At 45.6% G+C, this 27750-nt stretch overlaps 1 protein-coding gene across 1 annotated transcript in view; it reads right to left on the reverse strand.

Moving 5' to 3' along the window:
- Positions 1 to 272: 272 nt before the first annotated feature.
- Positions 273 to 27750, reverse strand: part of UNC5D (unc-5 netrin receptor D) — a gene marked incomplete at its 3' end in the record, with an annotated part of 73961 nt that continues 46483 nt past the window's right edge. Inside the window, exons 5-17 of the mRNA XM_080360132.1 lie at positions 22109 to 22289; positions 21383 to 21550; positions 20383 to 20547; positions 16814 to 16846; positions 14193 to 14378; positions 12381 to 12758; positions 11513 to 11597; positions 8651 to 8819; positions 7169 to 7396; positions 4602 to 4751; positions 3321 to 3485; positions 1665 to 1843; positions 273 to 477 (exon numbers count right to left, since the gene is read on the reverse strand). Of these exons, the coding sequence (XP_080216258.1) occupies positions 273 to 477; positions 1665 to 1843; positions 3321 to 3485; positions 4602 to 4751; positions 7169 to 7396; positions 8651 to 8819; positions 11513 to 11597; positions 12381 to 12758; positions 14193 to 14378; positions 16814 to 16846; positions 20383 to 20547; positions 21383 to 21550; positions 22109 to 22289 (2292 nt within the window). The remainder of the gene's footprint in view (positions 478 to 1664; positions 1844 to 3320; positions 3486 to 4601; positions 4752 to 7168; positions 7397 to 8650; positions 8820 to 11512; positions 11598 to 12380; positions 12759 to 14192; positions 14379 to 16813; positions 16847 to 20382; positions 20548 to 21382; positions 21551 to 22108; positions 22290 to 27750) is intronic.

The following is a 27750-nucleotide window of genomic DNA, read 5'->3' on the forward strand; positions in this document are numbered from 1 at the left end:
GTATCTCTCTCTTTCCTGCCCCAGGAATAACAGATACGTAGTTTTGTTTTTGACATTAAAACATGTATTTTAAATGAGAGAGGACAGGGGGAAGCTTGTGTTTTCCTTACAACTGAGCTGATTTTTAACAGGGCGCTTCTGCTCCTCACGCTGCATTGTGGAAATGTCCATTTCCATACACAGCGCACAGAAACTCCCAGTTCCTCCCTGCCAAGAGATTCTCTCGTGTAAGAGTCAGAGCTGGCCGTCAGTTCTTGAGTGGAAAGAAGTGACTAGAGTGCGTTTTGCCTGCTGCTGTTGAAGTCGGGCTCCTCCGCCTCAGTTTCTGTTGCGTCTGAGAGTTTGGAGTGTGTCCTTCCTATCTCCTCCAGGGCACAGGCGAGCGAGTCGAGGTCGCCGTCGTGCTGGTGTCGGGCTTCCCACAGGTCCAGGATGACGGCGGATGGGCTGCTCTGCGCCGCGAAGTAGGAGAGATTCCTGAAAGGGGAGACAAGGGTGAGCAACAGGATGTACTGGAGCTCCTGGAAGCGCCCAGTGTCTGGCAGGTCAGCCTGGAGTTTGAATAGAGGGGGGAGGTACTCTAATGGCACAGCAGATATGTGGAAATCTGTGCGGTCAAGTGCTTGTGCTCAACCATCTGGTTTTACAACTACATTTTGTGGTGTTTAAACTGCTCAGCAACTTCCTTTTCCTATCTATGAATTTGACTTTATAAAACCAGATATTGCAAAGCCCCTACCAGGTGTGTCCAGCACGGAACCAGGAGTTAAGGGCAATCACAAGTGTGTTCTTCCTCTTGCTGCCCTGTCTCCCCATTGCTGGGTCACAGAAACCTGCAGCTGCTCTGCTGGAGCGGAAACCAGGGGAGCCTGAAGTGCCTGACAATAGGCGGTAAACACTGATAAGTGAAGCAGAATTTTCTGACTCTTACTGCAAGACTATAAATTACTTTTTCTTCTTTGTTTCAGATGTGGTTTATGAGACTCCTATGCAAAACACCAAGCAATGAAAAGTTGCTTTGCTTGATTTAAGTATTCCTCTGCCCTCTTGGGAACGTATTTATGGCATTTGTGACGATGAGAAATATTTCTGTGAGTCAACTGCCTCTACCAATTTAATTTAGCCAAGAGGAAAAAGCAAAATAAGTAGTAAATTAGTTTTTACAGCATCCTTCAGTTTTAATAATCATAATACTATTACTCCTAACAGTAGAGCATGACTTTCTTCTTCAAATATGCCGTTTCCATAATAAAAAAATCTGCTAAAATGTCTAATTAATTTTGGAATATAAAATATATAGACAGGAGCCAGCATGCAGCCTCCTTTGGCGTGCTGCCCCTCGCAGCAGCGCCCAAATCCTCCAGCCTTGTGCTCGACATGGACCCGCTGTGCTGAGCGCCCAGCAGAACGGCCCCAAGAACATGGCCCCTGCAAGCAGAGCTGGGTAGGACAGGGCACAGGTTGGAGGGAAAGCACCTCCTGTTTGCAGCAGCTCCTCCTATACAAGCGAATGGATGAAATAGCATTTATCTCTTAGGAGTAAGTGTTGTAATTACTGTGCACACATCTTTAAGACCAGCAAACAAACAAAAAACCCCGTAACACTAGCAAATTATTCCCACTGCATATGTCAATGTTCACCTTTCAAACTTGCCTTCCGTTACCTGTTAATGCTGTTCTTCTGTGCCAACATCTGCCAGTCCTTGCCTTTGGTGTTGGGCGTGTCGAACGTTGCGCAGATTCGCTGTCTGATGGAGTAGGGGATTTTGAATGCTTTGGGGCCCATCAGCGCGGGTAAGTTGCTGTCGTCGTGTGCGAAGAACGGGATGGTTTCCCTTTCATTCTGCACAGAACAGAGAAGCAAAGCGGTTGGTCGGGGGGTCTCCGTTTCTGTCCGCCGTGGGGTGCTCTCCCTAGTGCAGTGACACCCACGGGCTGTGTTGGGTGGGGAGCAAAGGATCAAACCTGAGCCTGAGAGTCCAGCTGTACTTCATAGAATTAACAGCAGAAAATTAAAGAGCTAAGAGGTATAAAAACATTCAAATAGTGTCATTTTCCTTCTACAAGTCTCCTCTTTTCGTGTGTTACAGACGAAGCCCAACAGAGCAGTGATTTGCAGATGGAACACCATAAAAGCATATGGGTTTCTAAATCTTTAATTACTTAAGCCTAAAAGATGGACACATAAATCTCTCCTTTGTGATTTTTTTAAAAACACCTAAATCCCTTAAGTACCTCAGTTCTTCCATATGAAAAATCCCTTTGGAATCCAGGCCCTTTTGTAGATCTGGCCCATTTTGTTTCCTATGAAACTATACCAGTCTTGGGTAATAGGGTCACATTTCCATGCATTATTCGTTTCTGTGCAATGCAGCATAAATATTAAATAACAGTGACGCTATAGTCCCTTCATATAACATTTATGACACATCCCAAAAGTCATCCATGCGGAGTAATAGTGGTGCTGGAGATATATCGCATGGTCTGACTGTTAAAATTAAACATGCAGAACAATAGTAGATTTTCTTCCCCTGCACATGTGAGATAAGCTACTGCTACCTGTTACTGCGGGAACTGCAAAGCGCAATTTGAGTATTGGGTTATTATTGATATATTTATTTTACAGTCAAATTATCCTCACTCTTGTATCAGTTTTTGAGCTAGAAAGGCATGAGAAAACCTCCCGTGCCAGCACGTGCGTTTGAAGAGAGAACTGCAACATGCTCTGGGGACTTGTGGACAGACAGGACCCTTTATAAACAAGAGGCAGGAGAAAAGGAAGGCAGCAGCAGCATTGTCTTGAGCTATATATGGAATGACAGAAGCTTTTTATAAATTAACAATAACCGGAAAAAAGCTTCGCTGTATTCTGAGGATGTTTCCATACAGAATGAGGTTTGTGGTTTTCTTATTTAGTTGCTGCATTCTCTGGGTAGTGCATTTAATATTAGGCTTGTATCTTTAATCTAAAAGTAACAAAGATGCTCTATACAAAAAGCAGCTGAAGTTTTTCATTGCTGAAGGACACATCCCCAGTTTGTGTAAGTGTGGTTGGTTTCTCTGAGCAAAGCTTCAGTCCCGGCAGATGTTCCGTGTGTAGGACACACGAGCAGTCCAGCTGCCTTCAACCCTCGGTGCTCTGCAAACTATGCAGAACCTTTCTGCAGGAAAGCTATTACCGCCAGCTCAAACTGCCTTTAGTGTTGTAGAATCTCTGTGCTTTGATTTCTGCTGGAAATGCAATCTGTAAGGCTTTGTATACTTGTCACAGTTACGAACAGGGCACACAGCAACTCGAGCAGACCGCGAGAAGCGCTCACCTCCAGGACGGCCGTGCGGATGTGCAGGATCTGCTCGTGGCCCTGCAGCTGCCGCACGCAGACCTTGCAGGACAGCTGCCGAGTGGCCGGGCTGTAGCGCTCCAGGGAGAAGCCGCAGAGCAGCGGCTGCTGGCTGCTGCCCCACACGCGGGAGAACGGCACCTCCTGCGGGAAACAGCCTCTGCACCAGCGGCCCCGCGCAGTCGCGCTACCCGAACCAACATGCGATCATTCCAGTGACAGATATACCACCGTGCTACATTTACCGAAAGCTTAGACTTCATTCAGTGACACCATGAGAGACTCTCAGCTAAAATGCAACTTAAAGGTGCACTTCACTTACTCCGCCTGGGCGGGGATCAGAACCCTGATCTGTGTCTCCTTGCCCTCACCTTGTGCTACAGAATCCAGAAATGAACAGCCCCTCATGAACTGTCCTCTGTAAGCTGATGTAGAGCTTGACAATATTTCCCATATTTATGTACATCTGAATTTAAAAACACCCCCTGCCCGAGCGGTGACATGCACCCACTTAACTCTTAGGATCAGTTTGTGTATGGAAGCTCACCTGAGAGCTTACAGCTCAGAAAACTTGCATTTCTTCAGTCGTGCCTATAATGATGTGCTTTTTGCCAAAATACTGAATGATAGATAACTGTCAATATGCTTCTGGGAAAAGTGAGATTATATAGTCTAATTAAGATATATTTTAAAAGACCAGCCCACTCTGTGTGCCAGCACATCATGTATAATTTCCAGTAATCAATATGCTTAGAACTTCTTATTTTGATTGGATTTTTACTTTCCTGTCTTCAACAGCCTCTGCAATTCATGCAATACAGAAAAAAACCATTTGCTCTTCCTCTGTTCTTAGGCTATACGTGCTACAATTTGAGCTCAAGACATTTAAATGCTTACATTTAAATGTAATTTTCAGCCATATATTCATAGTTATATCAAAATTGGAATGACAAAGATATCAAAACATCTTAATGAATGATAAATTTTAACACGATTAAAGGCCTTCCATTGGAGGCATTCAAAGTGAGGGAAAGTTCAAGCTTGCATCTTTGTAAAATGAAAAATTTACAGCATTCTGTTACATATTAAATCCATATTCATCAAAATTATTATGCCAACGCATTTTTGCTGCGTACTCAAGAGATTAAACCCACACCTTTCAAAAATAAAAGGGACCATTGTCTTAACTCGGGCTGTGCCCACACCAGTGAGTATTGACTTCTCCGGGTTCCCGTGTAAACCCATCGGACTGACAAGTACCTGACACGCAGAGAAGGGCTTAATCCTCCACAGGAACGGGGGGATGTCGAGCACGGAGATCTGCAGGCTGAAGGTGTTCCCTCTGAAGGGCAGCAGTTTGGGTTCCTCCAGCAGCTGGCCGCCCTGGAGCCGCTCGTCCGACACCACGTCCTGCAGCGGAGGAGGGAAGAGTGTCTGCAGCGTTGGGAAGAGCAGCAAGCGCAGCGCTCGGCGCAGGCGGCGGCGCAGCCTGTGAGGGCTCCCGCGCCGGGCAGAGCCGGGGCGCCGCGCTTCGGCTGTGCCGGGGTCACAGGGATGCTCGGGCACCGGCAGCTCTGTTCTGTGCACCGAACCAGAGTATTCGGCATGTGGAACTTCCTTACTGGCTGCCTCGTATCAGCATCCACAGAACGCCGACTGGGAGAAGGAAACGTTAGGGGTATTGCAGCACAGCAGGGGCTGTCTTCACATTTTGGCGTTTCAAACCAGCCAGTTTTCCTTTTACTACAAGTTCCTGAGGATTGATTGTTACTATTTCATTGCATCCACAGGCTCACTGTTGCGAAGGAGACATTTACCAGCAGTTCCTGACCCAGAGCGCTCTCTAACAGCAGCACGAAGGGGGAGGCAAACCGAGTCAGCCCATGGCAGGTAAACCTATTGCCCTCCAGAGAGGAAAATGGAGACTGGTTAAACTCTGATGTCATTGTACTTTAGTCCCTCCTCTGTTCTGGGATAACACAACTAACCTTGGTATTTTAATGAAGCTTTTGAGTAAAAAAAAGCCTCCTACAGGTTGTGTCTGGTTTCCCTCAAACACCTGACACATAAAAAGCTCAGCGAGACATTTACTCAGAACCAAATATAAAGGACTTGGTCCTCTTATCTTTGGAGAGACAAGACGCACTAGGAATTGCACAGGGAGTAAAGGCACCTGTTTGAAAAGGTAAGTTCAGTTTTCATACAGGGACAAAGCAGAACCTCGGGGACCTTTGTCTCTCATACAGGACTGAACTGTAAAGGGTTATCAGTGTCAAATAAAGCTTGGTCAGCCCAACCGCTGTACTTTATCCAAGAAAAAACATCTGTATTTTCCATGTTTACTGCTTAATATTTACACTAGCGTGAAGCTGATGCAATGTACTTCTCAGGGCAATATAATTTCATAAATACACAGTTGTCTCATTATGTACAAACACGCTGTCCCGGTTTCTGTGAGTGCGGAAAACTGGGAATTATTCTGCTAACAATTTTCTACAGAAAAGCAACAAGTAACTTTGGAATCTTATTTATTTTAATGTACATTAAGAAGAAAAAAATAAGCCTGTCTCCTTCATTCTTTTGCTGAATGTCACAATAATTTGAGAGACAGGATGGTGCAGTCAAATCAGGCTGCTCTGCCTTCTGCGGGGCTTTTTAATTCAATGGACCGCAGGTAAAACTGAGCATGAATGAACCTGAAAGAGACTATCCCGTGCTGTGTGGAGCAGCAGGACAAAAATAAATGGTTGCTCTGAATAAGATTAATCTCATTTCCCTCTCGTCGGCCTCTTTGATGGTTTTGTTGTACCGTTTTGTGGGAGATTTTTTCTCTGTATTTAAAGGTTCTAAAGATTTTTGTACATTCTTTATAAACCTGCTGCACAGCACTAAATGCACAGAGGCATCGACCCACAGAGTCAAGGCTTAACCCATGCGGAGCTGCTGGAGGTGCCAACACGGGTTTGTGGCACCGAATGGGGAATTGGGCCTCTGAATTTCAGGCAGACTCATCCAGGCCCACAGGGGTGGCCCATGGAGTGTGGAAGAGTTATAGAGGCTATAATTACAAAGCCATTCTAAGTCTTTCACAAGCCTTCCAGTGGCTTTGCTTTTATTAGAAGCACATAGTGTGTGCTTCATTAAGATTCATGTTCCTGTTCTGTACAATAGGAAAAGGAAGCAAAAATTCATCTGTCACAACTGTCTTCATTTCAGTTCCCACATGAAAACCATTTTGTTAAAGCTTCCGAGTCTATCAAGAATTCCATTGCTTTGTCTTGGAATGCCATGTAGAAAATTCATGCTAATTTTAATTGACACCTGAGGATTGTTTTGTGTTTGTATTTTTTTTAAGGGAAAATGCATGACTATAATCTAAGTTTTGTTTAAAAAGGTGGTGAGGTAGTATATTTCTTCTTGCTCACATCATAAAAAGGAGAGGAAATCCTTTACTGACTAATAACAGGGTAATGAGCGTGATACTTTACATCAAATGCTGGTGCCTGAGCCCGGCCTAACCCTGCTGACCGTTAAACACGGGATCTGGGGTTAGTCCACACGTGGGCACAGTGAGTTTCCCTCTGCCTGGCAAAAGAGGGACAGCTTGGCTGTTCTAAAGCTCTCGCAGTGTAAATCCACAAGTGAAACAACAGTGTGGAAGGAAGGGTCTTAGAATAAGCCATGCAGCAGTGGCATAAAACCACACAATATTGTCATTCATTTGAGTTCTAGACTATTGCTGTAGCCCAGGGACCATCCCCAGCAGTACGTGTTAGTATTCTATAGAAAAATAACCAAACCCAAACTAACAAAGTGAAAGCATTTACCTGAAATGCACAAGGCGTGTTATCCATACAATATACTCTCAGATTGTAATCCAGAGAATTGCAAGACAGGCAGCCAAAAACCGCGACTTTCAGCTGTCGAACGGCACAGTCAGAGATGGGTTCTCCAATAAGAGCATAAGTTCCAAAGCTGTTTAAGAGAATGTGACAGGCATAAGGATCCAACAGGCAGTAGCAAGAAGTAGTTTCCTCTTCCACAGACATCACTTCCTGCAAAATGAAATTCAGGTTTAAAAAAAGAAATAAAATAATAAAACCAATAGGCCTTGACAATAGGAGTCATGACATTGTTTGTTTATTTTCATTCAACTGGGATGGGAAGTGTTCCCGAGCGCCACGCTGCACCCTCTGTGCTTGTGGTGGCCTCAGGGAACGGGAGAAGGTAGAACACCTACACGAGTGAATCTCCCAGTCTCAGCAGTAGGGCTTACGGAAGTGTATTGTGCAGAGTTCAATGTGTACAGCATATAATAATGATGATGATGCATAAGCAATTTTAACTTCTTTTATTTTTCAAGTGCTCTTGACTTTCTAGCTAATTTTTTCCTCAATGCCACATTAAGAAATTACCTTGAGGATTAAAGTCAATAGGCAAACCTCGAACAATAGTTGGCATTTGACTTCCTTTCAGAACACCCATTACAGTCACGTTTATTTTCATCAAAGAACTCCCTATCCCACTCTTTTCCCTTTCGTGCTCAGTTCTGCATTGCAGCAGCACTGGGTGGTGTGTGAGCACCTACAGGCTGGTGATACACTCATTCATTGCAGGGTGTCTGGAACCAACGCCGGCAGGGAAACTAAGCTGAACTTGAAAGGATAGGCACAAATGATGAAATGCCCATGTCGTGAATGCCCAAAGCTTCATTCCCCCAGTAAATCAGGACTAGGAAATACATGTTCAACTAAAAAACCACAATATTTCATTGAATGTACACTAATCCTTCAGAGGTTATGAGCACAGGGTGATCACTGAATGTCCATTAAAATGACGTGTGCAAAGACACGGGATTTTTAAAACGGGAAGATCCTTTTAGATTAAAAAACCCCAAACTTGAAGTGTATATTTTTAACCAGTTCCTTAACTTCCTTCACGCCCTGCTAAATTCTTGCATGGCTAGAGTGATCTGTTCTGATGGGAGTCTCTGTGGGACCTGTGATCCATCCAAACAACGGTTTTACACATAAGTGGCTGCTGGCTCCGTTATGAAATGATCTGAGATAACAAAGAGTTTCTCGTGTCACATGGGCTGTGTCAGAAAGTTCACCCTTTTTTGCACATCTTGGTAAACTAGTTGAGAACAGTTCAGCTGCTTCTTAACTAAATGCAAAATCTTTTCTTATGATTACTATTGTTATTGTTTCTTCAAGGTGTCTGATTCTATCACTTACATAAACTTTGACCTCCGCCTACGTGAACCAGATTAATCAGGTTTCCCTCGTTAGCACAACGTCTCACCGTACCTCCCATTTCCCTTGCTGCGTCCTCCTCTTGAGGTGGATGCTCCAGTGCTGGGGGTCGGGGTGCGCGCAGTGCGGGATGGTGAGGGCGCAGGGGCTGCGCACGCCCAGCTCCGCGGGGCCGCACGTCACCGCGGGGCCCAGCAGCACAGCGGGGCCATCCGGCTGCAGGCTGCGGGGACAGAGCCGGGCAACGTCACGGAACCGCACAGTTTACAATGGTTCAGTTAAAATCTAAGCGTCCTGGCTGTGTTAAAAACTAGTTTCTCTTTTAGTGAATTTGCCTGTCAGCTAAAGCTTCATATTAGCTGCATTTTCCTGAAAGCCAGATCCACGTTTTGGTAGACATAGCAATGGGAGGCGAGGTCACTGGTAAAGTGGGTGGACATCTCGCAAGAGGGGCAACGAGAAACAGGTGACCAGAACCTGACCAACTGAACATCCCATTCATGTGATACTTCATAGAAAAGTGGGAGATCACGAGGATCTCGTCCCTTTTCCCTATGGAGGAGAGGAAACAAGTTGTCCCTGTGAACTGAGGCCAAGCGACAGACTGAATCCAGTTCCACTTGGCTGCAGAGTCCAGTCCAGGACTTCAGGTGCCGGCTCTGCAGTTGCTGGGACTTTCCAGATTGGTTTTGTATATTTTGTATTATTTTCTCTATTCTTATTAGTAGCATTGGTAAACATTTTAAAACATCTCTCCTCTCTGTCCTTCTCTCCCTCCCCATCTCCTGTCCTGAGTGGGAAGGGGGGACAGGGGGTTAACAACACATCTGCCAGGGTTTTATTGTCACCCCACAATCAAAACCTGGACACCAAGTAACCTCATCTGTTACAGAAAAGCATAAGCAAACCAATTACTGTGCTGATTTTCACGTAGAAGCAGTAGCTGGAGATGAAACAAAACTATTAAACCACTCTACTTGTTGGCTGGTCAGTTTAGGATTCTGGTCTTGAAAATACATTTCAATTTGCTTAAACCAAATACAACAGTAAAATCACTATGCAAGCAAGCCTTGCTTCATGCACCAGCTGGTAGCATTACCATCTAATTTTGCCTTCAAAGACTATCATCAACAATATTTTCACAGTAGCGAAGATAAAACAAATTAAGGTTTAAAAACACAGTCTCATAAATTTTTCCAGATTGAGCGTGATCTCCCTGGTCTGAAAACACATTTCTGTTCTGCAGAAAGAACGAGCTTTGTAACTTAGAGCAGCCATCAGGGACAGCACTTATTTGCTTAAACACAGAGCTCTGCAAAGCAGGTGTGAGCATGTGGGCTCTGGTCGCGCCAGCGGGGACGAGCTGGGATGGGGACGAGCTGGGACGGGGATGAGCTGGGACGGGATGAGCTGGGACCGGGACGAGCTGGGACCGGGACGAGCTGGGACGGGGATGAGCTGGGACCGGGACGAGCTGGGACCGGGACGAGCTGGGACGGGGATGAGCTGGGACGGCTCCGCAGCGCGTTTGCTGGTTCTCTGTGCTCCTCCATGCATACGAACACATCGGGGACAAATCCTGAACTGCCCTGGGAACTCGGAAGCTTCCCCACATATCAGTGCAAGCTCCAGCTGCTGGAAAAGCGGTGTGTTCCACCCAGCTCATTCAGACACACCAATCTTGCCCCAACGTGAAGAGAAATACAGGAGTTTGATGGAAAAAATAAACGTTTGCTTTAGTCTCGCTGAACAGAATTTCACTTTATAGAAAAAGGAAGGAAAAAGTCTCCCTGTGACAGTCTTGTTCTGATTTGCTGCCTCTGCTTCTGCCCACTAAAAGGAGAACAGTAGGCAAAGTTTGCTGCTTGTTTTTAATTAACCTATTTGAATTCATTTCTGCAGAACCCTTGCAGATAAAACAGCTGGGTTTTCTGCCTGCCTTGGACAATCTTGCATTGAAAATGATCAAAAACCCGTGGCGGCAGATGGGGCTGGAATATGGAAGTTTTCACCCAGGAGTTCAGAGCAGAAAGAAAATAGATCTCACTACAAGTCTTGAAAAATATTCTTAGTCCATTTCAGTTCTTAAAGGAAGATGCCAGCAATCTGTTGGCTCTGCATTACTGTAAGCAAATCTTTCCTGTATATGCAGTTATTTTCCCCTTTCCGCATCTCCTCAGATATACCCACCAATTTTCGGTGCTTTTACCTGAATGCATATTTAGGGTGAAGGAGAAAAGAGAAATAACTGCTGTGAAGAACCATCTCCAGCTGCACAAACCTGCCCTTGATTACCGCTTCTGAATCTGCCCTGCTCATCAGTGAACCCTCTTCACCTGAGACCACCGTCTCCTGAAATTAGCCCTACATTAATCAGCCACAGTAGACACTACAGATTATTCACTTTGCTCTGTTTGGAATGTAAATTATGAAAGAGAAGTTTGAGAAGCTGAGAAAGTTAAGAGCGAAGGGTTTTTTTGCAAAAATCTTGCTTGGGGTGCTCACTGCAGCTCGTGGGACCCATGTAAAATCCAGTGGATTTTAACCTGTTGTCTGCGTATTATGAGAGTGTTTGGACCCAAAGGGTCTATAAGAAGTAATTAAAGAAAGCCGCTCCTAGACTAGCATGACATAAGTCTGCAAATCAAAACTGCTCAAACCATCGACTCTGGGTTCAGCACGTACACATCAATCTCCTTGCGGCATCCCATCCCTTAACAGTGTTTCAGTCATTCCAGTTGATTTCAGAAGCATCGCGCAATGGTCATTGTTGCCGTCATCGCGACAGATGCCGCCGGTGTCACAGCAGCGCGGGCACCCTGGGAAGGGGCCGCTGAGCGACTCCTTGCGGCGGCGTTGACAAGAAACCTGTGACATGAGGCAGATTCTGGGTGTGTGTGGCTTTGATGTTCTTACCTGGACTCCTTTTGAGTGACGGCCAGATAGATTTCCCACGAACTCTCTTCAGGAATCGCTCCATGCGGGATCAATAAACTGACTCCTACAAAAGAGCAAAGGCAGAACGTAACCTTTGGGAAAGACACGGCATGTGAACAACACACAACTCGCCTCTGATGTACAAGACCTAGAAAGGCCAGAGCGGCTCCTCCGAAATAGCGGTTCTGACTACGACATTATCCAGTGAAGAGAGACGACATTATCAGTGCAGGAAGACTGTACTTTGCATATGCCAAATGCAGAACCTCAGCTAAGTAGTAACGTGAGTGCACTAGAATTTACAATTGGGTAGCAAATTTGATCTGACATAAATAGGCAGAAGGCAGTCCAGAAATTGCTAGTGGACCATTCGTGGAGAACAGAGCGACTGCAGAGCCGTGCGCTTGTTGGGTGCTGCAGTGACGCCGGCAGCGCTCACGCACTCGCATGTTGATGCGCGCAGATTCTGCTTTGAATCTGACCCCATTACACAAGATGCTGATCTAACATCGACCTCCTTCCTGGGAGCCCTTCCCTTGGATCAGGATAAAGTAACACCAGCTTTGATTAACATGACTTTCATGCTGAAGACATCAAGAGAGGCAGTAATTTATAAGAGTTCAAATAGGCACAATGCCTCTTTGCTCCTCATCCCAAGCTTTGTTCTGATCAGTCATCTCCTGTGTGGGCGACATGTTCTACTTCCCAAAATTTGCATTAAGGAGCCTCTGCTTTTTTTTTCTTTCCTTTTATATATATATTTTTTTTAATTTAGTCACAGAACATCAGGCAAAGTAAGTTTAATCTAAGTTATTTTATATGCTTTTAATAGGAAGGATCTACCCACCTGTGTTTGGAACCACTAAACGTCCACCCAGGTGTCCAAAAAGAGCCGCTGTTCTCAGCTCGCTTCTTGTTGAAATAGAAGACAGGTTCTGGATGTACGCAGCCTTGTTTCTAGCCTGTATCGTACCAAAAGCTCGATTGTTGCCATGAGGAAACGTTCCAGCATGTGCCTTCCCGTGGAACTCGGGCCTCTCCGTCACCCCCAGGGACACCATGAAGGAGCTCTGGACCTTGACCTTGATGTCGGGCAGGGGCTTGAAGAGGGAAGACTCGGTCATCAGCTCCTTGTCCATGGGGTCCTGCAGGCAGATGGGGCCGCTGTACGTCCTGCTGCCCATCAGCTCCGGCTGCAGCGACGGGTTCAGCAGCAGCGAGTTCCCTGGGGACGGAGCACATGGGAGTTCGTGACCGCAGTGGTGGCTTCAATCAGACACCTCTGAGCCCTGCACCCCTGCCTTTCTCACTTGTTCTTCCCGAGCTCACAGTCACTAAGGCGACGTTAAAGCACAGAGGGAACAATACAACAGATCTAACAGGTACTTGGTCACTAGTTTTTCCACACTTCAGGCAACTCCAGAGTGCATGAATCCAAGAAAGAGCTTCCTGTTTGTTTTGGATTCAGGTTTGCGTGCATGCCTTTCTACTTTCCTTTTTGTACAAAAATGAAAACCCATTGGGTGAAAACACGTGTTCCCACTTTTCCGTGAGCTGTTTGGTTTACAAATGCTCTTATCTAAAACCCCCCCAGACAAAGAACACAAAGTAACTGCAACTGATCTGGCAGCATCCTGGCAGAGAGAAATTTGCACACTCATCTTTCCAAGGTCTAGAACTGACGCTTTTTAAACATTAAGTCAAACAACGAGTTCCCCAGGGTCAAAACAAGAGTTTCACACCAAACTGAGCAACAGAGAAAAAGACGCCATTTGAGGCAGTCATTGAAAACGACACGGCTCTAATTAAAGGCTTGGATTTGGAAAAGGATGAGTAAACAGCCTTCAAACATCCTTGTCTACCAAGCCCTTTTCCCAGTTTCTTGCAATTTCTGCTTGGTGAGGAATGTCTCACAGAAAATAAAGTAACTGTAAAAACAACAGGGGAAAAAACAAAGCAAACAGACAAAAAAGAACCACCCACAGCACCAAACCCCGAGAAACCACCACGAACACCCTGAGACCTATTTCACCTTGCCAGAGAGAGAGGAGACGCTTCCACCCCCACCCGCCACAGAGCTTGGTATGGCATTCAACAAACGTACTGCTGGGAAGTACGCACCACGTGTATTGCTCCCCACCATCCAAAGGAAATAATACTCCAGAAAACACCTGAGTGCTGGTTTAGTAAAGGTAAATATTTCTTCCATATTTTTTTTTTATTGGTGGCTTTCTGGAGTTTGACATTTTTTTTTAAATCGCCACATTTACACATTTATTCCCCACAGACCGTGAATGTGGATGTTTGCATGCTAACAGCACCTTGTGAAAATACTTAAAGTTGGGTTTCTCCCACAAACAGTAACGGGCTAATCACGTCTATTGCAGTTGGAAGAGCTCTGAGCAGGAGGAACTGCGGACACACGCTCTGAGTTGGGCTTGGTTGGACTTTGTGTAAGTCACGCGTGTCAGCGCAGAAGCTCGTGAGGGTATTTCTGAAGCACTCAGAGTACTTGTCCAAGTTGCCGTGACAGATGAGGAGCAGAGACAGTGCCAGTTGTGACCAGCAGCTCCATCCTGCCGGCAGGCACCGAGCACCAGCCCCGTGGCTGTGGGCAGGAGGAGCTCTGGAGAGAAGAAAACGAAACCGCAGCACTAACCTTGTCTGCCTGTTTTAAAATGAAATGTCTGGAAGGCTCCTGTGAGTGCAGCTGAATCAACCACATCCATGCCGTACTCACTCTGACTCCGCCTGTACAGGGTGACGCCGACCACCAGCACGGCCACGGCGATGACAGCCGCTCCCAGGCCCGAGTACAGCGCGATGTCGCTGCCCGTCTCGATATCTGCGGGGACAAAGAGCAGGTTCCGAGTCAGCAACGCGCAGGAAAACCGGGTGGCCGAGAGCAAAGGGGATCAGACGAGGCCACAGCCTGAGACGTGACTGTGGCGCAGATCACAGGACGGGACTGATCTGCAGGAGCTTTAGTGCGAGAAGGAGCAGCCCATCCTCTCCCAGCTCCCAGAGGGGCCGAGCGGATCCCACACACCTTCTTGAATTCCTGCAACCATCATCTTTAAAAACACGTTGGAACCCAAACCTTCCCTGTGATCACGCCCGTGCGTTCAGCTTACAATCAGGTTTAACGAGACTTCATACTCTCACGGCACAGGAGAAGAATTCGTTGCTTTGAAAGAATGAATCCAAATGAAACCCGCAATATTATGTAATTGAATTATCCAGTCCCGCTATTCCAGATCTTGTGGGATTTGGGACCACGTACCATGAAATTAAATTACTTGGCAAGTACACTTAGTGGGTCCTTAGATAGTTCCGTAATGCCAAATTCCAGATTAGAGGAAGAGATAATCACATGTTCCCCCCATACATCCCCCGTTATCCTGCTCGCGGTGCTGCTCTCGGGTGACGAGCACTTGGTCCAGAAAGTGCAGTGATTTCCAAAAATGACAATGACAGAAAATAAATAGGAAACCCAGAATATCCAATATCAGTAAATAAACTGCCATGGGCAGAAACAGAGTAGGAAGATAAATGCAGGATTTAATAAATAGCCAATTGCTGAAATTACTTAATTAGTTTGGGGAGGAGGCTTCTGTTGTGACTGTGTTTTCCTGCAGAGAGACAGGTAGCTTTATTTTAGTTGAATTTTTGAAAACGAACGTGAAACTTCAGAGCCTGGAGATGACAGAACTGAGCACCTGTGGGCAGCACCAGAAAAGCTCTTGTCCTGGCTCCCCCGTTTCTCACACAAACCTGGAGTCTGACAGGGACCAGCACGAGCAGCGAACACACAGCACTGAACAAACCAAAGAAAACATTTATACTCAGGCAATTAGTGCTTAATGAACTGCATCCTCCCAGCCAGAGCAGGTCGGGGCTCCGGTGCAGCACTGCGGTTTTTCTACATTGCCGTTCCAGGATACATGTTTGTGGTAATTGTAGCCTATATTTCACTCCACCTCCTGACACTGTTACACAACATTTATTGAAAGCACATTTGATGGTAATGAAGTTTCTATTAACTATGATTAAGTTTCATAAAGCACCTGAAGATAATTTAAGATGTGCAGGAGCAGAAAATGAAACATTTGGTTTAGTACATTAGGAAATGTAATTGATTAAATTATCTCATTTACAGTAAGTGCTTTCCAGGAGCAACGCGGGGCACACGTTCCCCATCGCCACCAGTTTGCCGGGCGATGGGAAGACGCGTGCGGCTCCGGCGCCGCTGGGCCCAGGGAGCCGGGCTGGAGCAGCCGAGAGCTCCTGCGGCACCGCAGGGGGGGTCGCAGTTCCCAGCACTGACTTTGCGTGGAGTCTTAAACCAAGGTCCTGTCTCACCGCATCGCAATGAGCCGTGTTATACGTCTCTAACCCCACCAATATAAGAAATCGTCTAATTCTCCTGTGGGTCTTATATGGTAAAATCAATGCCATTAAGGTTTCTTTTTAACAAATTAGAAAATAAAGTGATTTGACTGATATTATTTCAAGATTCTCTGATTAAATGGGAACCGCGTAGATAAACAAAAACGTATCAGTTGGCTGAGCGAAGTTGTGACACAGACCAGCTGAGTGCGGCCAGTTCGGGATGAGCCCAGGGAGACAAAGACCAGGCAGAACTACAAAGGCGTAAGCAGCCGAGGGAGCCACAGCACGTCTTCGAACTATGTACACTTAATTTTGTGTATTGTTAGAAACACCTGAGAACTGGAAATGTAAAGGAGAAATCTTCTCAAAGGAAAAACGGCTTGAAACGAAATCTTTCAGGTAGTCAATTAATTCCAAATGTGCTGCTCTAAACTAAAATCCCACTGAAATCAATGGAAGGCTGAGAAACGAGGGCAGGATAGCGGCCCAGAGCAGGAGCTGAGCACTCGGTACGGGGTGAGGCCCACGAACACCTGCCCCGGGTGGGAAATGAGCTGAGCAGGGTCAGGCAGGAGGCACCTGGGTCCGTATCGGCAACAGTACGACTACTAATACCCTAATGATCGTCGAGCTGTCGTTATAACATCTATCACTCAACATATTCAAGATGAGCACTAAAGGGCTCCCAGCAGCCAGAGCGCTAAACAACGGGCACTTGTCTATTTCCAGGCTAAAACTTATGTTCACGCAGATGCGAAGAAGATGCTTTCAGTAGGTGTGAAAGCCTTTCATATAACCTTCCGTTTTATTTAGCTCCTAAACAAATAAACCAGAATGGCAGAGAAGAGGAGAAAAATCATCTTTACAAGAGAAAAAAGAATAACTTACTTTGGGATTTTATTTCATGAAGAGGTTTTTTATCTGAGAAAGTTGCACTTAATAAATGCACACGGAGCATATCCATTTCCTATAGCACTGCTGTCCTGCACTGTAAATGAAGCGTTTTCTCCTTGTTTGCTGACAAGATGAATATTTTATGTTATCCATATTTTTCCCTTTTTTTAATTTTTTTTCCCCTAAATCCCTTTCACGATGTTTCTTTGCAGTAATTTCTCACTTGATTAACTCAAGTATTTGTTAGCTTCACTGGACGATTTCATTTAGAATATTAAACATCTCGGAAATAAGGACGTTCAATACTTTGAATGGATTATGAGGCGCATTCTGTTATTTTTACTATTTGTGAAAGTTATTGGTTCAACAATACTTCGCCCTAAAGATTCTTGGGTTTTGGCTTTGCCGAAAGCTCGGTGCCCGCGTTTGCTTTTCCTTCTTTGGTTGTTTGATTTTTGGTGGGCAATGATGCAGTGAACACCAGGTGAACGGAGCAGGTGACCCCTGCCATGCACACGGGCGGTTCTTGCTGCCACTGCAGGGACCGCGGGCACCGCGAGCGCACGGGGCTCCCGCAGCATCCGGCACTGCGGCCACGTGGAAAGGGAAACCAAATCATTTGTGATTTACGATGCATTAGTAAATCACGTTTGTGGTTCATCTGCCTATGGCCTACTTGTTGGTTTCTGTTTTGGGCACTGGGAAAAGAAATCAATAGCTTTTGAAGTTATAAAAAATCACTTTAAAGCAAATAGATAAAAAGAAAGAACTGTACAAAGCCCTCTCTTTTGTTAAGCAAAGAAAAAGCTTTTGCTTCTGCAAAACAGAGAGAAACCCACCATAGGCAAGTTTACTACTGAGAATGGTGGTGGGGAATCGAAACAAGAGAACCAGCGTGCAAGAGACGAGGAGGTTATCACAGCTGTCTGGAGGGAGAGGGACCTTCGCATTCAGACCGAGTCCAGCTCTGCTTTTCTCCAACATAACCCCAGAGCAGACCCTGTTTTATCACCATCTCATTTACCAACGCCAAATCTGAACATCGTGCAAAGGATTAGAGGGTTTTCTGCCAGTTCAGAATCAGGCTTATGCTTTCCTGGCATCTTATGTTCTCTCCCTTACTTACATTTAAGTTCGTATTTGTTAACCAAAGAAATGTTTCATTTCTATTTTTGCCTCACGAAAGGAACGAAGTTAACAAGCTGTGCCTGATAAATAACCTCCAAGAGATTCGTTTTCTGCAGCACAGTCCTGCATTTCCTTCACGGTTCCCCATGGGATGCAGAGCAGAAAAGGCACATATTGGAAGATGAACAGGAGGAAAAGATGTTAAAAAATAGAGTAATTGCATCAATTCCTCTTAGCTGAAAAAGCAATTACTGTCCTAAAAATAATTTGACACAAGTAGCTACATACCACACGACCCATAAAGGAGTAACAGATGAAAGAAACAGGAGACACTGGATGTTCCAGTCACTTGGGATGCAGCTGGAACTGGGTTTGAGCCCCATGCACATCCCTCCCCACGGACGGGAGTCCTGACACACTGCGGGATGTTTGCTCCCACAAAATCCCTGGAGATCAGGGTCTGATCGCAATATTTGGTAAAAAATGGTTGGCGTGTGCAGCAGAGAGAAATCTTCCATTGTATTTGTCTTGGAATTAATTGTGAAGTGTTGTTAGCTCATAGTTTCCCCGGCTCCCATCTCAGCGTGGAGGAGCAGCCAAGCGCCACCCGGGGAGGTTTCTGCAGGGAAGACCCCCCCTGCCTCCAGATGTTCTGCACATTGGGAGAATTCAGTGTGTTAATTGTGAAGTGCACTGCTTGGATGTCAACAGAGGCATCCCCAGCAGGCTGAGATTTTAAACAGCTCTTCATTTCAACTGGAAAACGTGGGGGTTTAGTGCTTACGCCTCTTAGCCTTCAATATCAAAGTTACATTGTTCCGCAGCTGACATAAGTTCATTAAACCTGTACAAAATTTACTCACGTTTTTAAAAATGTTTTTTGTATCTTCTCACCCATAACGATCCCCTTATTTATTTTAAAGAAGGCAAGTTATTTCCACATACTGTATTAGCAACGTTTTAAGTCTGTTAAGAGCATTTTAGGTCCCATTTGTAGCAAAGTGATTCACTTCAGAAACAGAAAGCTTTTGTTATTCCATACATTTGTTTTCAGACCAACACTGTTCACTTGTGCTTGCACATCGTTGTGCAAAATAGTTACATTTCCTTAAAGTGACTCTAAATGTCATGGCAATGAAAAGTTAAATTCCTTCTGAAAAGGCGACGATTCAATCCTGTGCTGGTTCAATTGATTCTAACTTGTTGGGGCATTTTTCTTTTGTTACTGCAGTGCCATTAGTCACATCATTTAGCGGTTCATTAATAATAATATTCTTTGCAGCAGTGGCTGTACAAACCTAAAGCGAAGGGACAGCACCTGACTGTAAGTACTCAGGGCAGCACCAAACACAGCACCAACATTTGCACTTCTGGGACATCTGGGAAGGATTTGCGCTGATATTAAAGTGATAAGTGACCACTGGGCAGAGCACGACAGGGCCATTCTGACACCTGCCTGTAGCTGCTGTCTGGGTGAACTCCAGAGAGGCGGCGGATGGAGAAATGAACAGCTGGAGAAGGCACCAACAAAACCCGAGTGACCCCCCGTGACACAGCGCTCAGAGTCTGCACCTGAAACCCCTGCGCCACGAGACCCAAGGACTCGCAGTGGTTTCCCCCATGGAATTAAGCCATTGCCATCAAGTAAAATGTGTTTTGTGGCTCTTGGTGCTTAATAACCACAGCTCTTCCCCAGGCCACGGGCTCCTTTCAGGCTACTAAAATAAGCACAATACCGCATGTGTTCCTCTACCTCTGAAGTCAAAGCGTAACACAGAAGATGAGCGCAAGGCTGACACGTAACTGGACAACGTGGAAGGAATGGGCACCACCTTGCAGTGGTGCTTTCTCGGAAAACAGTGACCTGAACAGGGCCACGTTTTATTAACTGTGGTGCAAACCACAGGAGGAGCCAACTAGACAGTGAGTCGACTCGAGACAGTCGCAGTAAGTGTGCAGACCTCAGCTGCGGCTTCGCACGCCCCTTTCGGTGCATCCTCTGACAGTCTTCCAATGGATGTGCTCATTGGACACATGAATGGATTCTGGATTTATCAAGCCATCTGCAGGGAAGGGCATTCATTTAATGTATAGGAGGGAGAAAGAATAAGAAAGCCAAGTAGTACATTCTGCGAGATATGTTGTAGCAGGTGATTATAATGACATTTTGCAAAAAAACTTCATTTGGATTTTTAGAATCATCTGCTAATGAAGAGGTAAAGTATGTGCTACACAAATCCAGTGACTCAGAAACCACCGTAGATTTCAAACATGCCATATGCAACACTGAAAATAATCTATTTTTTCACAGTGACATCTCAGCCAGAAGAGTTCTGCCGATACGGGTGCGTGGTGGATTTGCCACATCGCCTGGATTACAATGCACATTTTAGGCCATATCTCCTAAACCCAATTCAGTACCGACCGTTACTCACCTTGAATGCAGAGCCCCTCGGTGCAGTTCTCGGACTCCTGGCTCAGCCCCTCGCAGAACTTGCCGCCGTTGCGGGGCGGGGGCGCGACGCACTCGCGGACGCGCAGGTGCTCACACTCGGGGCTGCACACCGACCACTCGCTCCACACCTCCCAGCTGCCGTCCACTGAGCGGGGAAGAGAAATCAGCATGGCATCAACCCGCTGCGGCCGAGCGAGCCTGCCGTGCTCATTTCATGTCTCTCCGCAGGTCACAGCAAGTAAAACAAAGCGTAATTCTCAGGAGAAATACATACAGTTTATCAGATGTGAAGATGAAATGCAATATTAAAATGTAACTCCTCAAGCATGCGACATGGAAGCTTCTAAAACAGCACCAGTATATAACATTCTGCAAATATAGTAAAGTAAAACTGCAGGAGGAAACACACCCTTTGGCACCTAGCTGAAAGTTTCTAATGTTTCAATACAAGTTCTGCCTTAAAACAGGCCACACATTTTCCTACCGGAGAAAGGATGCTGACATTTACAGAAAGAGCAGAGCTGGCCTTGCAGACCTCAGGCTAATGCCAGAGCAAGAGCACGGATCAATATGTTGCTTTTGTGAGCGATTCAGAGCTGTCTCTGAGCCTCTCCCAAACGAGAAAGATTCCACAGTTCCCGTTCTGTGTTTCTGGTGCTCCTAACATCACCCACCCTTCCCCTACACTTCCACTCACTTCAATATTTCCTGTTGAACCAGTTGCTGGTCTGCGATTGAGTGCTCAGTTACCTTCAGCGTAAGTCACAGCGACACACGCGGCAGATCGGGCCACAGGTGCCTGTGACCCTACACAAGGCTCTGAGCTGTAGCTGAAACAAGGATGCAAGTATTTCCCGTTTCCTTTTTGACCTCAGTGGGTTTTTCAAAGCACAGTTGTCTGCCTGGCGGCTCAGACTCAAAGAGCTCTGCCGTGAGCGTGGCATTTCAAGTGATTCCAGAGTAGCCTGAGCATATCTCACCGGGACAAAGAGAAGTGCAGGTGATTTTCTGCACCGACATCCCTTCACAAAAGGCACCTCCGTTGAGCGGGGCCGGGTTGGTGCAGGTCCGTGAGCGCTTCTGCCAGCCCCGGCCACACCGTGCGTTGCAGTTCGACCACTCGGTCCATGACGACCAACCCCCGTTAACTGCAAAACACAAAGTGCAACGACTGGTAGGGTCTGAGAGGAAGGTAAAAGTAGGCACCTCCATTCTCATAAAATATGCTTTGCTTAAGTCATAAACAAGACTTCTTTAGTTTAAAAAACATATTTAGGAACGCTCTGCCTCCATCAATAATATAAACGTGGAGAGCAAGAGATGATGGTGGCAAAGCAAAGGTTCTGCTCTTTTGTCCTTTGCTGAGGAACATCTGGATTCACTAGTTAGTCCTCCCTAGGCATGCGCTCCAGGGTTTCCAATACAAGCAAGGCTTAGTTATGCGGTTTAGCTTATAATTGGATCTTAATATCTGGAGCAAGGACTGTTGTTATTGACATAACTTGTGAGAATCCATCACAAACAAAAACCTCCTCATTCTGACCACTGTAAAAGCAAGTGATCCCAGCCTTGAGCAACGGATCTGAAATTCATTGTACAGAAAGATTAGCCATTGGATTTAGAACCAGTTGTATGTTAAAAAGATGAAGTACTCCAGCGATAGAAGCAAACACATCTTTTCCCGTAATTCGCGGGTTTCCACTGACCGTACACCACGACGGTGGCTGACATGCTCCTCCTCTTGGCCACGATGTTGGCGGCCATGCAGGTGTAGTTCCCCGAGTCCGACAGCCGTGCCTGGCGGATGATGAGGTTGTGGTCGGCCCTGGTGTCGATGTTCTCGTCCAGGTTGGAATCGATGGGCTCCTCGTTCTTCAGCCATTCCACCTGCAGAGGGATGGAGAGGGGACAACAGGAAGTAGGAAAAGATGGAGCAGGAAGCCTGCAAAATTATATTTTAGTTACTTAATTAATAAATGTCATTGCAGTCTTTATTACAAACATTACAATAAAAATGAAGCTAGGATGGGATTCCCAAAAACATAGATATTAACAAATTCAGAAGAGAAAGCCCCAGGATGGACCGCGATGGGCAGGGCTGGCTCTGCAGCAGTAACCAGACCCAGCAACGCCGAACTGCCCCCCAGTAACGTCTCTTGGAAGGGATTACTTTCCCCTTCGGACTGAGTGAGATCAGGAGCAATCAAGTAATCCATTTACTACTCGGTTTCCCTTCTGCAGTTAACTTTAATACTAATTATCAGAGGGGGATTCAGCAGAGGAACGAGGAATGCAATTTAAATTATGGAACAGCAGCAGTAGCATAAATCAAGTGACAGAAATTCAATGGTCGCAGTCAGAATTAAACTCACTTTATGTGCAGTGTAATGACAAACATAGTAATGTTTAAAGAAATGACAAACGTGTCTAGTAACCAGAGTTCATTATTTCACAAGTATATATATACAATTTAGCATTGGTGAGGTCAGGGGCTCTTGGGGGGCAGTGAGGGGGATCCCGGAGGCTCGAGGCCCTTGGGCCACTGGGCTGGCTTTGCTGGAGTCCCTTTTCCAGCTGGCCGCGTGCTCTGCACGCCTTGGTGAGCGAAAAACCTTTATGCTAATGAAAAGCGTTTAAAAGAGTGATGGGAGAACATTAAGCAGACAGAACATAGACATGAGAGCGCTGAGAGACGTGCGATCAGAAGAAGATTTGTAAGCAAGGGCACGCGTTGCCTTTTGCTGCTTGTCTGGAGGCTCAGCTCCAGCCTCCCCCTCCCTTTTAAAACCAGACTTAGCCAGGCTCACTCACCGCCTGTGCCCCAGCAGATGAATGCTTTCAAAGCTGGAGAGCTAAGGGATGAATTTATAGGATAAACTCATAAATTTAAAGGATCACGATGACAAAAGGTTGTTGCTACTGGGTGCAACCTTTGGAGAAATTCAGCGCACACACAGAACAACCAAGAAAAATCAGTGTAACAGAGAACCCCACACTGTGTGCCTGTGGAATGAGGCACGGTGTCTGCAGTGCCTCCAGTAGCATTTCACGTCCCTCCCTTTATCATCACTGGAGATCATACCGTGCCTTCTAACACAATGAAATACATTTCTATTGAAGAGCTAGTCTGTATGAAGATCTTAAATATTTCTATCTTGAACTAGGCTTAAAAACTGCTATAATATGCTCTAAGTTTATATAAAGATGTCTGATTTTTTCCCCTGAAATTAAATCTGCTCAGAATTAAAATACCCCCGTCAATTTCTAACAAAGGCTAATCACATAATAATCTACAAAAGAAATGCAGGGGCAGATATGGATTAACTCAGCCACTACATATTGGGTGGCAGCAGATAAATTAGCATAACTGTAAATTTGTTCCAATTACAGAAGGCAATTATCAAAGACCAGCTTACAGTGTTATCAAGTAAAAGCAGTTAAACACACCATCACCGAGGTGGATTACAACAGGGGCCGGCGAACTCTTTCTCCTCAGATACAAAGCACTGAATACAGCTCCAGCATCGTCCCCGGAGCGGCTGAGGCGCTCAGGTTGGGCACAGCCACAGGCGAACAGCAGGGTCACGGGTGACAGGGACAGCATTTCTCAGATATGTGGCCACACCTGATGCCGTTCATTTAAAACCAATGACCTGAGATGAAGTGCTTTGTAACCCCACGTTTTTGTCAGTGGTTCATCTATTTCTCAAGCATATGCAAGAATATTCCTTCCCTCCCACCAATCAGCTCAGGCTGCTGGCTAGAAGAGCTCTTTCTACTTTATCATTGATTTAGGTCTCATCTTCTCCAGTTTTTAAAAGCCGTATTAAAAGTGGCTTTTCCAGTGACCAGTCCTGTTTGGTGGAAGAGAGGTAGATGCATTTCCTCCAGTTCCCTTCAGATCTAGCGTGGAACTCCTGTTTCTAAAAATTCAAGTGTGTCTAAGCTGGAGGAACGTTCCTCAATGTCACAGGAGGAACAGATGTGCCACCGACAGTGATGCAGTGAGACGGCAGCGCATCTCTGTACAGCCTTATTCACTTACTACACTAAGACTCAAATAAGTAGGAGAAACCTCCATCAGCATAAATCATTGTAGGAGATTAATAAGAAACAAAATCCAGTTTGCTGGATGCAAACCGCTCGTATCTACCTTTGTGATCACACAGTTATTTTATCAACACAATCAAAGCCCATTAATCTTCCTTGCTTGGAGCCTATCGCTACCAACACGCAGAAGCAGGTCAGCCGTACCTGCTGTTTTCTTTTAAATTAATCCACGGAGGGAATACTGTTACCGAATCGTTTAATCACGGCGCTGTCATAGTCTTCTGGTAAGCATATTTTTCCTTCATTAGATTGAATGTATAATCTCATTACATAAATCTAACCCTGACTAACTCATAAATCAGCCTGGGCTTGTGTTGGCTGCACAGGAACCTTCTCTTTGAAGAGCTGCGCTCAGTTATTGCAAGAGGGATCACCTGAGAACTCCAGCACCGCATTCTGCCACTGCACGATTTGTTTGGTGTTTCACTGGCTGTGACACGGAGCCGATGCGTGTGCTCCATGAACCCGCACTGCCCGGGAACCCAGCACCATCCTCTCCCCCCGGGAGTCTGGAGTCCGAGCCGAGCCCAGTCCGGCTGGATGGAGTGGTTCTGTTTGCTTTAAAATCAACCAAAACAGACATTCCTGCAAAATCCAGAGGAGGGGAACGGGGCTGACGTGAGTCAAAGTGAAATTAAAGTGCCCATTTGAATAAGCACAATGGGAAAAGTGACAGCCTGTGGGCATGTCTCCATTTGTAATACTAAAGGTGGGCAAGGAGTTGACTCAGACGTGCTATTTTAAAACATTTTTATAAAACTCGTTGCTAAATACGCCATTGCTAATGGTACGTTGTCTTATTGTTAAAGAGGTAATCAGATCTCCAAATAGGCTTATCTTTATTCCTCCTTTTGGAAGAATAAGTAGCCACCATTAATTGCAATATTCCATGCAAAAATTATGAATGAATCAGCACTAATAAACTCACAGGTTATTATGTGGGCTTATAGGGTAGTTTTGCAGGGGGGCAGTGCACACAAATGACTTTGTTTCAATTATTAGATGGAAAGCAGAAACACATTATCTAGTTGGAACTCAGCTCCTAGGTCCGTGACTACAGAGCTCAGCCATAAGGACGGGACTCATCTGGAGCTTCGCTTTTCCAGGCGGCTCAGAATGCAGGACACACAGCAACCGCAGCCCCTGTGCACACGGGTCAGGAGCGTTAGAAATAAAGAGCTCGAGGTCCCAGAGCTGCTCGTGGCCACGCCGGTGCCCGTTGATTTGCTTTTCAATGCACATACACTTGGAAAGTAATTAAAAGTGCAGCTGACACCAGAAAAAACATTTTGAGATAAGATTATTGGAAATTATGTTTACAGTGTTTTGCTAAGGTGACATCCTGATAGGCAGAATCACATTTATACCAAAGCCTTAGAGATAAGAAAATCATCACAGAAAGCTGACAATAATTGAAAACAAAGAGCACAAATGAAGAGCATCTCTTCTCGTGCACCCCTAACGGCTTCTGATCAAACATCTCGGCACTGCAAGAACCCAGGTGCATCTGTACCCACACCTCCCATCATTGATCTCAAGGCAATTTATTGCCAACAGAAACATCCTTTAGATCTGCTAATGAATCCTCTTTCTTTACACACTGCAAAAGTATTTAAACTCTAAAACCAAACAGATCTGTTAGTTAACAAATGTATAACGTTTATACTGTGTCCCTAGACACACACTAACCCACGATCCCTCATTTAGGAGCCCAGGGCCGTATCCATTAGGCGACAGGGGCTCCTCCGAGCAGATACAGTAAATAGAGCCCAGTATCCATAAAGCTGCCTCAGTCACAACATCACCGCAGTGAGGTTTCCAAACCCTTGTAGGACTCTCTCGCACAATTACGTTTATTATTTATAATTATAAACATAATGATAAAGTCTTATAACTTAGCCTTTCATGTTCAAGCATTCAAAATTAGGAACATTTCTGAAAACAGTACCAGAAAAATATATGCCACTGCAAAACAGCACATCAAAAAGAAAAGCCCCAAAGCACATGTCTTTATAAAAAGGAATTATCTATTCAGAGGAACTACAAAGTTATCTCACTTTTCCCTCTCATTTTAACAATCTAATTCCGAAGTGTTTTGCTCCGGCATTTCTATTTCACGACCTCGGGAGATCCTGGGTGTTCTGATTTGCTTTCAACAAGTCAAACCTCAGAAGGAAAACAATCAGCTTCTTCTACTGGAGAAAAACACAGTACACAGCTCACCTGTTTGCAGGAAATGCAGCATTTATACCGGGTTTGGAGACAACATCCAGGGGTTTTTTCAAATAAAGGGGATATATGCTGGGACTAAGTTTTTCCCATAGCTGCAAAATGTACAAAATCAGCAGAAGAGGCACCTGGAGATATCACTGAGGAGACAAGAGGAGAGTTGACAGATGCCTTTGTTCACGTAATGGGTGCGGGGGGAAGATGAAGTGACAGATCTAACGCGTTCACAGGGCGCAGCGGCAGAATAACCGAGAGGGGCTGTAACCCCAAAGAGCCCCTGGGGACGGCAGAGCCAACGAGCAAAGTGCTGCCCTGAACCCTACAGCCAACAAACCCACTGAAACGCCTGCAACGGCTTGAAAACACTACTGGTTCTATGCAAAACCACGTCCTCCTCCTTTCCCGCTTACACAGAATAGCCGCGAAATCTAAGGTTTTTATTTTAGCAGATTGAGCAACAGCGTTCGAGCGGTTGTTACAAGCACTGATAATCACAAGCCTTTTTTGCCTTTGAAACGTGTTGTTTGAGGCTCCAGAGTCTGAGTGCGCTGTGTGCTGTGCGCCACAGCTGCTCCCCAGCACCACGGCAGGACATGGCTCGGCTCCGAGTGAAAAAGGCTCCGGGTGTTGAAGATGAAGCACTTTGGGAAAAAAGACAGGAAGATAATCCCGAAGCAGCAGTTTCTCTCAAAGAAAACAGGTGAGGAGGGCAAGGGATGAATACTCCATGTGACCAAAGATGAAACAGCATAGAAAATGAACTAAATCTCGCTTCCATTTTTGTGTTGTCCGTGCTCCTAGGAAGGAGTCACAGGCTTAAATAAAAAAGCTTTAATCGAGCAGATGTTTTGCGGAACAAAGAGGCCCTAAATTTTATTAGTGTCAGTGCTCTGAACGCAGTCGGTCCAGAGCAGCGCGTCATGTATTGCCCAGAATAACAGCGTAAAGGATGGAAAATGAATGTGATTGAGTTGCTCCTAAAAGCAGTTGAAAGTCTGAACCGAACAGC

Source organism: Nesoenas mayeri (assembly GCF_963082525.1).
Source record: "Nesoenas mayeri genome assembly, chromosome: 27".
Lineage (NCBI taxonomy): Eukaryota > Metazoa > Chordata > Aves > Columbiformes > Columbidae > Nesoenas > Nesoenas mayeri.